The sequence below is a fragment of the Fundulus heteroclitus genome, chromosome 12 (genome assembly GCF_011125445.2).
Source record: "Fundulus heteroclitus isolate FHET01 chromosome 12, MU-UCD_Fhet_4.1, whole genome shotgun sequence".
NCBI lineage: Eukaryota > Metazoa > Chordata > Actinopteri > Cyprinodontiformes > Fundulidae > Fundulus > Fundulus heteroclitus.
Window position 1 is genome coordinate 14,039,494 of NC_046372.1, and position 9,595 is coordinate 14,049,088.

General features: G+C 40.1%; 1 protein-coding gene across 2 annotated transcripts; it reads left to right on the forward strand.

The window, feature by feature from the left end:
• Positions 1–39: 39 nt before the first annotated feature.
• Positions 40–6,280, forward strand: isca1 (iron-sulfur cluster assembly 1). 2 transcript variants are annotated; one of them, XM_012865644.3, is made up of 4 exons: positions 40–177; positions 3,392–3,445; positions 3,988–4,093; positions 5,780–6,280. In XM_012865644.3, exons 1-4 carry the CDS (start codon positions 76–78, stop codon positions 5,926–5,928), a joined length of 411 nt encoding a protein of 136 aa, XP_012721098.1. In that variant the 5' UTR covers positions 40–75; the 3' UTR covers positions 5,929–6,280. The 2 variants fall into 2 exon arrangements, with proteins under 2 accessions (XP_012721098.1, XP_035999913.1); XM_036144020.1 differs by lacking the exon at positions 3,392–3,445 and having other exon boundaries at positions 58–177.
• The last annotated feature ends 3,315 nt before the right edge of the window (positions 6,281–9,595 follow it).

The following is a 9,595-nucleotide window of genomic DNA, read 5'->3' on the forward strand; positions in this document are numbered from 1 at the left end:
AGCCAATCATTTGCCGACCTTGCCTCGAGGGCTCGCCCCCACCGATGTGTTTACACGCCTGCGCAAATCAATGTTATGATTTTTAACAGTATCAACATGTCTGCCTCCTTGGTGCGAGCGACCGTCCGAGCGGTCAATAAAAGGAAGATTTTAGCCACAAGAGCCGCTTTAACATTGGTGAGTTAAACATTTGGCTTGTGGACTTAAAAGAAAAAACGCGTTTCGCTTTCCGCTTGGTGAGCGTGGCTCCTGCAAAGTGCGGCGTTCAGCCCTAGCGGCCGTTGGTGTGTCAGTTGTGTAAGTTGGCTAAGTTAGCTAGCCGTCCGTGACTCGCTGCCCTTGTTCCTTTACCAAAAGGTGTCCCGGGTTTATTTTGTTGCTGAAACGGCTTCATTATAGCCGATACGTGTGCACGCGCTCAGTTCTTTTGGCTTTAAAGTTACGTTTAACTCGACAACAATCGGTCAGCATAAATTGTTGCTAAGTAGCTTATTGGCAGAACGCATTTTACATCAAGCCTAAACTTCGATTAAACCAACGGCTATCAAATTAGATACATTTCTTAATTTGTACAAAATAGAGTGGCAATATGCATTTACGCGCTTAAAAATATCTTAAATGAAGTTAAAACGTAATGGGCATTTAGTCCCACCCTCCTTGCTGATACCAGTTTGGTAATTTTACAAAAAAAAAAAACCCAAAAAAAAACACCAAACAGGAGCCATTTAACCGAAGCCTAATTTTGACTTTACTTCGAGGCTCCTCTAAATCTTAATTCTTTCATGTATAAATTTAGCTTAGTCGTGCGTGTTTCTAGCGACAGGAAAGCATGCACATCTCTGTAAACAAAACCTCTCTCAAAGGAACGTCCTCAATAATGTTTTCAAGTTACAACAAATCTAGAGCACACATTTGAAAAGATTTCCAGGATAGAAATATGTCGGGTCGCACTAATCTGGCAAGTAGCAACAAAACTGCAGATATCCATCTTCTCCTGCTTATTTCTGCCCAGGTCAAAGAAAGACCCCAGACTTCCTCTCAGCTCCACCCTCCAGCTCATCAGGGGGGAAAGTCTGAAGCATTTCCCGGCCTGACCCTCCTGTAGAATCTAATAAATCTCCTCTCTCCCCTGGAGCCTTCTTCTGTTTGGACTCGTTGAAAACTCCTTCCTAGGAACCTTTCCAATACATTTTATTAAATGCAATATTCAGACGAGTTGTATATAAAGTATTTTTTTAAGGAAGGAACATTAATTGACCAAAGGATGCCAAGATCACGTGTTTATGCATTTAGACGCGTTTTGCAATAAAACTCAAAAACCTCAAAACTAGGGATTGCTGTAAACTTTTAGCAAATGTTCTAAGTTAATAGTCCTTCAGGTCATATGATTAAAAAAATAATCTGAGCCTGCACGTTTTCCCCGATAAAGTTTTTATTGCTACCTTATTTGTTGTACTGATATGATGTACAACAACGGGGACGGTAGGAGCTCTATGATACCAACATTTACTTACCAATATGTTAATTTCTACTTAAAAAGCAGCCAAAGAAAACATTCTGGCCTGACGCAAAAACACTTCTTTTTTTTGTTGATATATATTAATTTCTTTCCGTATAAATATTATTGATAATTTCTGGAATTCAGATAGAAACTTGAAAGCAACAACTGATGGTGGTGTTAAGTGGGTTCTTAAAAATGGGGATTGTTGGAACAAAAACCTGCGACATCTAATAAAGGCTGTTTTAGCGCAGAGGATGCAACCAGTAGTACAAGTATAAATTCAGCGACGGCAAGAAAAAAAACAACAACTAATCTTTTCCTTTTGAGCTCCTCGCCCCTTCCCTGAAGGCACGTCAACCCTCCACCCTGTGGAGGCGGCTCATTTTAGCTGCTTGGACTCATTCCTTTGGTCATTACCTGCTGCGCGTGACCAAAGGAAAGGAATGCAGATCATCTGGTAAATTAAAAATCTCATCTTTAGACTCAACCCTCTTCAGCACAACTGATGGTGACGGCGCAGTGTCCGCTGTGCTGCGAACGCTTCACTATCCTACTGATCAATATATTCTACCCACACTAATGAACAAGAACCTGAGAGGAGAGGAGAGGGGCGGTTAGGAGTCTGCCAGATGTCTGTAATGGAAGTAGCTGATCTTGCGTGTGTTATTAGTAATATGTCTGAACTCAAAATCTTTTACAGCATTAATTTGTGTTAGTGTGTCTGTTGAAGAACAGAGGCTGCCATTTCTCCAAGTGTTGCTTTTAAGCCGCGGTGTCAAACCCAACGCGATGCACGGGTGCTTTAGTTGCGGCGAACGGTCTGTCGTCAGCGAAATGGAGCCAAAAGTAAACGGTCGGTGCGGCTCGTTTGAATCGGGCGGGATAACAGAGTCGCTGATGGAGACGATCAGCCGAGGGGCTCCGCTCGCAGTGCAGCAGCCTGATAACGCGTTTGTCCAGTGGCCTCGGCAGATAAACCCTCCTTGAGTAAACGTTTCATCACGAGGTGACGCAGCGTTTACTCAACCCTCAAGGAATAGCCGTGGTCTCAGTGATGATGAGGGAACTGGAATGAGGTTAACCAGGTACCGGCCTTTTTCTGAAGAAGCAAACAACGCGTGCTGCCGATGGAAAAATGGAAGTTCATCTCACAAGTGGCTTTTAAACTGTTTGGTGTTATGAAATAACAGGTTGTGACACAGCTACGGCAGAAAGACTTTAGGGAAACAGACGTGATGCTATTGCTGAACTTTGCTTTGACTATCAGCTGGGATTAAACAACATTTGACCTGTTTTTTTTTTTTTGTTTGCCAACATTACGAGGCCCCCGCCGCCACTCTGAGACCTCAGTGACTAGAACCTAATTTAGGTTTGGGCATTCAGGGCAGCAGGAGTCGGTGCTAAACGTCTAACTGAAGACGGAAACCTGAAATGTGTAGCAGCCGACCAGTTAATGCATCCAAGCAACCCCTTGCTGTGCTTTACTCGGGGATATTGCGACGACGACTGCAACGCAGGACCCTACGCAGCTCTAGTCCGTATATTTAAAACCAACAGCACAGATTTTAAGTGCTTAAAGAGATTAGCACCTTGTGGCCCATGTGTTTCCACTCAGCAGTCCCAAATCCCCTCCACGTGTGAACGCGTGGGTTATTTTGACACGCTGCAGGTGCTGGATGGAATCTCAGACAAGTTTTAGTTTGTCCCTGTTTTCTCACATCAGATTAAAAGTATCAAAACAGCAGGAAAAAAAAACACCTTTTACATATTTCTGGCTTGTATGCATTGCTGTGTTTGCTCTGTGAAGTCCTGGACGCCTCCATCTGAAGCCAACATGTGCCGCAGCTCTGTGGTTGACGCTTTACGCTCTGTTGGTTTCCTTTTCTCTAGACTCCTGCAGCTGTGAGCAAAATCAGATTGTTGCTGCAGGACAAACCAGAATATGTGAGTACACCAAACGATTCGCTGCAACTTTTCTGCTCGTTTTCAGTCAGAGGCGCCTCCGTCTTTACTGCGCTCCGTTGGGCTGTTTGATAAACTGGTTTTTCCAGAGAACTCATCTGTGTTTTGTTAAAAAGAAGCAACAAATCTCACAGGTTGACTGAGAGTCGCCTTCATTAAAGCCATTTCTGTTTTTAGGAAATACAGTTCTTTTGTTATTTTGATTTACTTTTAAGAGAAATCTCCAGTTGGGTTTTGTAGAAGGAGGCTGCAGTGACTTCCCAGATTGATTTATAGATGTTTAGTTCAAAATGCCACTGTGTTTAGACAAGAGCACCAATACTTGGCCTCAGCGTGTCTGAAATGTCTGATAATGCAGTTTAAATACAAGACGTTTGGAGTTGAGGATTGTTTTTATTAAAATGTCTTGGTTATATATTATAAAAGCAGACCTGTACTTCTTGGATCGTGAGTTCTTCATACACTCTGTGTGTGTTGTTATTTCTGATAAAAGTGTTGATTTGTTTGTCCGGCTCCACCAACAGATCGGTTTGAAGGTGGGAGTGAGAACACGTGGCTGTAATGGACTGACTTACACTTTGGAATACACGACAGAGAGAGAGAAATCTGACGAGGAAGTGCTACAGGACGGTGAGCGTTGTTCTTCATCACAAAACAGCCAGAGCAAAGACCGGCGGCGTCTTTAAGACGGCCCCGAAACAATGATGTCAGCTGCACCATCTGTCGTTTTGGGTCATTCTGCATCAGAAACATCATAATAATTTACTCTTATGTGTTAAATATAGAATGAATAATTTTAGTCCTTACATGCAGCCTTCAACATGTTGTATTACAGTATCATTAGCTGACATTATCTGTAGTGATAACTCCCAGTTTTCTCCACTCCTGGTTCTGATCCATCATTAGGAAGCTTCAAACGGAGCGTTAACATCACCATCACGTGTCAATTGGGTCCAGCTACATACACTCCTTAAACAGTTTTAATAAAGCAGTATAACAGTCAGCAAATATTTAATTGCACTATCCACACTCTGCTGATATTGAAGTAATGATATAGTTGAGATATGTTGTGCAGCACTAATATTTAAAATGTTGCTACCTAATATTGTACTCCTCATATTTACTTTTAATTGAACTTACTATTACATTGTAATAAAGCAAAAGCATAACAGATTAATAAAAGTCAACTATACACTTGATGAACTGTTTCAAAGAAACCTTGATTAATGGAGTCATTTTTCTCACAAGGTCAACAAGTCCAAGGCTGTTGATAAGCAGATGCTTCTGCCAAAAAGTCTCCTTTAGAAGGTTCAAAGAGTTCAGACATTTTAATCTTTTAAAGGAAGGAGAGACCTTATCGGTACATTGTCATTTTTAAGGGAGTTGTTTGAAGAGGCAACTCCTTTTACATCCTTGGGTCTGTTTTGAAAATAAAACAACCGTTCTCACCCAGTGTGGTTTAGTTATGAACAGTCCATAGCCAGAACTAGGATGCAAATTCCTAGTTTAATTCCTAGTTCATTTCATTTAATGCAAATTAAATGAATATAAAGCAGGGGTTGTACCTGCAATATGTTGTTTTATTCAGTAAATAGTTTAACTTTACTTCTAGAATGACCATTTTTCGTCTAAATATGGCTCTACTAGCATGAAGGTAACATGAAGGTGTTAACGTTGTTAGCATCTTCTGCTATAGCCTAAGGAAGGAGCACTGTTTCTCTACTGTTGTTATAATTTAACACTTGAAAACCTCTTTTGTATATTTCTAGTTCCTTTTTATAACAAATAAAGCAATATTTATTTATCATGGAGCTTTGAGCCCCCGTAGATGGTAATATAACTTTTAACAAATACCCATTAAATGTACATAACCATCAATTTGATAATAGACACATAATTTTTTGCTAAATCAGTCGCACAATTAAGGAAACTACAACATTTAAATTTTGCCGTGACCTATTTTGTACTTCCTCTGTTTTGACATATTTTCCTAATACAATTTCCTCCGATTTATTAAACAATAAAAAGCTAACCGAACTGACCTGGCTTGTTCTGATAACAAGTGACTAGCCCCCTGAATCCCCCTGGATTTATATCTGTACTTTGACTAGGCCGCTCAGGCCCTGATGTGTTGCTTTTTTTTAAATCTTTTAGCCTACTTCATCTTGTCAGACGTGTTCTATGAAAACGATCTCTTGATTCTATGGGTCTGCCTGCGTGATGATGCAATCAAGCCTTTAAATTTAGAATTGAAAGCTGCATGTTTTTGTTTTGTTTTTTTAAATCTAAGAGTGATCCTTTTGTGTTTTCTTTCAGGTGTGAGAGTGTTTATAGAGAAGAAGGCTCAGCTCACCCTTCTGGGAACCGAGATGGACTTTGTGGAGTCGAAGCTGTCCAGTGAATTTGTCTTCAACAACCCTAACATCAAGGGCACATGTGGCTGCGGAGAAAGCTTCAACATCTGAGCGCAGCGGAAGCCCACCCACACCCCCCCCTCCTCCCCTCCTCCCCAGGGTCCGAACCCCGACTTGTTCTCTAAAGACTGAGAGACTGACAACGAGGATGTTGGGCGTGAGGAAAACTTCAAGAATGCGGACAACCCTCAGTTCCTGCCGCTTCTCTTCCTGCAGACCATTCGCACACATGCGTACCAGATCAGTCCAGCTATGCATTATTTTATTTTTTTTTGCCCTAGAAGATTTCAAAGCAAGCTGTAGTCGAAGCCAGGAATTATTTTAGTTTAAAGTTCATCTTGTTTTAAAAACTGGTCTTAGTTCCCTGTTTGAGAAAACATCAAAAGCTAGATGTTTTTAATCCATTTTTTTATTTTTTATTTTTTTTTTATTTTTTTATTTTTTTTTTTTTTTTTTACACATAATATTTTCAGTCAAATCTTATGATAAATGCAGTGGACACTGGTGCAGGAAGGTGTTCGTGAAGTCAGAACTAGAGAGGTTTTGGTCCCTAAAACTATTAAGAGTGTGTGATGGTAGTAAGTACGCCGTTTCCACTGACGTCCAGACATTAAGGCAAAGCTGTTCTATAAATGCACTGTAGCGCAGTGGCCTGTTCTCCAGTTTAATCCGTGGAACAACTGGAGGAGCTCAAGTGTCTTGAAGCTGTTTCATGGGCTTCTAACAGGTATGTATTTATCTGCGTGTAAATAGATAAAATGTCAATTCCTTGAACAACGAATACGCACAAAAACACGTATCCCTCATGTAAGAGTACACAAAGTTTCTGGTAGTTTTAGTCTGACCAGAGCCAAGATTGTTTGTGTTGACTGTGTGCTCTTCAAATCATTAACCTGTGCAATATGTCTGTGTACATACAAATAATAAAAAGCAAAATTCAGCTCTTTGTTCTGTTTTATGACATTAATACACTTTACATTTGATTATATACCGGTAGTTTGTATTCATCTTTACATAATGAACAGATTTGAATCATATTCAAACATGTGGAGTCACATTTTCCACAAAATCAGGTTAGTTAATTCAAGCTATGTGGTCAGATTCAGGTCCACTCGCATACAAATTCACCTCAGCAATGCAATATACTCAGGTTCTGTAAGAAAAAAATGGAACGCTTGATTAAAAAGTTCTTTGAGAAGACGTGACGAGTTGATGACTTTGCATCAATCGATCAGCCTGAGCCAGCATGTGGCAACAGTAGAAAGTAGCCGCTCTATTTTTTGGAACAAACCTTCAGCAGGACCAGGCCTGGGATGAGTGGCCATCCTTTCTACAACTGGCCGGGGCTGAAAGGACCAGGAGATTGAGCAAAAGCCCACAGATGCACTGTGTGGGGTACTTTCTAGGTGAGAAAAACAAATGACCAAAAAAAAAAACACATGTTGCTATGATTGTTTAAATTTGGTCTTACTGAATTCATTCTGTCCAGTTTTCCTTAAGTAAACTGGGGTCATCTTTTTAATTCAAGGAGAGCCTCATCTAATTTATGCATTCAGACTGTTGAGGCGTCATGGATGATCTGAACAGGGATGGTGATCCTGAAGGTGGAGAGTTTTATGGGATTAAGGTAATTAAAAAGGCTTTAACTTGTTTCTAAAATCCAAGCATCTGCAAAGGATTAGCTGGAAGTTTACTTGGAGCCTGTCTCGAAGACGTGATCGGTTCCCATAAAACAATTACAGATAATTAATGTTTTAGCAATGAAGAGGTGCACTATTAGCATTTCTCTGGTCCTGCATCAGGTCTTTAGTTTTAATTTTGATGTTGTTAAAGACATGACTAAGAGGATGTTCATTTGCTCCAAATTTATATTTTTTTAGAAACAACTTCTTTAGTCCTCTACTTTTCCTCTAATCATTTTAAGCAGATTCTACACTATCTCTTTATGACCAGTTTCAAGGACTTGAATGAAAATAAATGAAAAAGCAGTCACAGTCCGAAGAAAAACTTTGAAATACCTCAAGGAGCCTGGATAGCTACTGATAAAAACACTTTCTAGATCAGTTTGAATTAAACTACAAAGAAATTGATTTTTAATGTCTGATGGATTGAAGCACACTTTCCACTCCAGTTCATAATAAAACTAGGTTCTTTTCTTGGAATTCTTTTCCCAGATGTCAGATTTATTCATGGCTTTGGCTGAAAGGAAACCCCCACCCCGTGATTTCTCTCATTTTGATCCCCGAAACATCTCCAGCAACCTGTCCATCCTGCACCAAGCAGAGAGAGGTACTGGTATTGGGACAATCCGATCCAGAGCCGTTCTGCCAGAGAACATCAGGCAGCTGTCCAGCTGTAAGTTTGAGAGGAAGGATTACCTGCGAGAAACCTTTCCAGCTTCAGTTCCTTCATCCATCACCGCTGCGGGATCTTCTAATGAGGGACAAATCACAGCCTGTCCTTTCTGCAAAGCTGACGGAGAAGTAAAAGGCGCAGCTTGAGCAAATGCAACGCAGATTAAAAAGCTGATAAAAGCTGTCCATCATCAGTGTGGAACTTTGGTTCAAGGACTTTTCTTTGAAAAGTAGTTCAGGTGTCCCTTAAAATGCTTAATAAGCGACAGTAATTACAAACATCCCTACTGAACTGACTCCTTATTACTCTGCTACCATAACCAGATCAAAGAAAACATGTATTTGGGTGATTTGAATAAAAGAGACTTTAAGCAAATAGATCTTAAAACTTACAGACCTTGCGGTATTGTGAGATATATATTAAAAATAATCAGTAAACCATTTTTTTACCAATATGTTTAATGTGTACAAATTCAGATCACATCAGTCAACCAGATTCACTCCAATAATAAAACTAACCACAAGGGGAGCTGTTGTTAGCTTGCAAGACAGCTATTGTTCATTCTCTCCATAAATATGGCCTTTATGGTTCAATGGCAGCCATATTAAAGTTCTGGTTGTCACAAAGCCATCAGAAGTCCTGTTTTCAGTTTTCCACAAGCTAAATCAGGGACACAGCAAACACGCGGAACAAGCTGCTCTGGTCAGTGGAGACCAAGGTTAAACCCTCCGGCCTGCATGAAAACCCCTGCAGGTGGAGGAAAGTAAACCTGGACATCAACCTGCCTGAGTTTGTAATAAAGAATTGGGGGGTAAAATGACTCTAAACGTTCAAAAGATTCACAGTTGTAATTATAGTTCTACAAAGCATTGCAAATATTTAAAACCGTTGTAAAAATAAATAAATAAATAAATAAAGCCTTGCGGGATTTTCTTTACACACAACAATTTAAAGAGACAAATGAGCTTGACTTACAGGATAACTGAAGGCCAACATTTAAACCCAGGACCTTCTTTCTGCAAGGCAACAGTGCTCATATGAAATATTTACTGTAAAAATAAGTTTTATTTTTAATTTTTTTGTGAACATGGATAAATTGGTGAAACAGCTGGTTGTTTGTTAGTGGGTTGAAACCTGAATTTAATGTGTGCTAGTTGAGCTGTGGACATATACAGTACCATTCCAGAGTTGCTCCTTCACACAGCAGAGACAGAAAACTATGTAATTTTCTTTAGAACTGCCATAAATGATTGTCCTCTGCGTTTTCTTCAATATTGTAAAACCAAAGCTGAAGATTATGGCTCAGTTCACCCACAACTCCTTCATTGGTTTTACGTTTCTGGTGAACAGCTTCAGAAGAGCC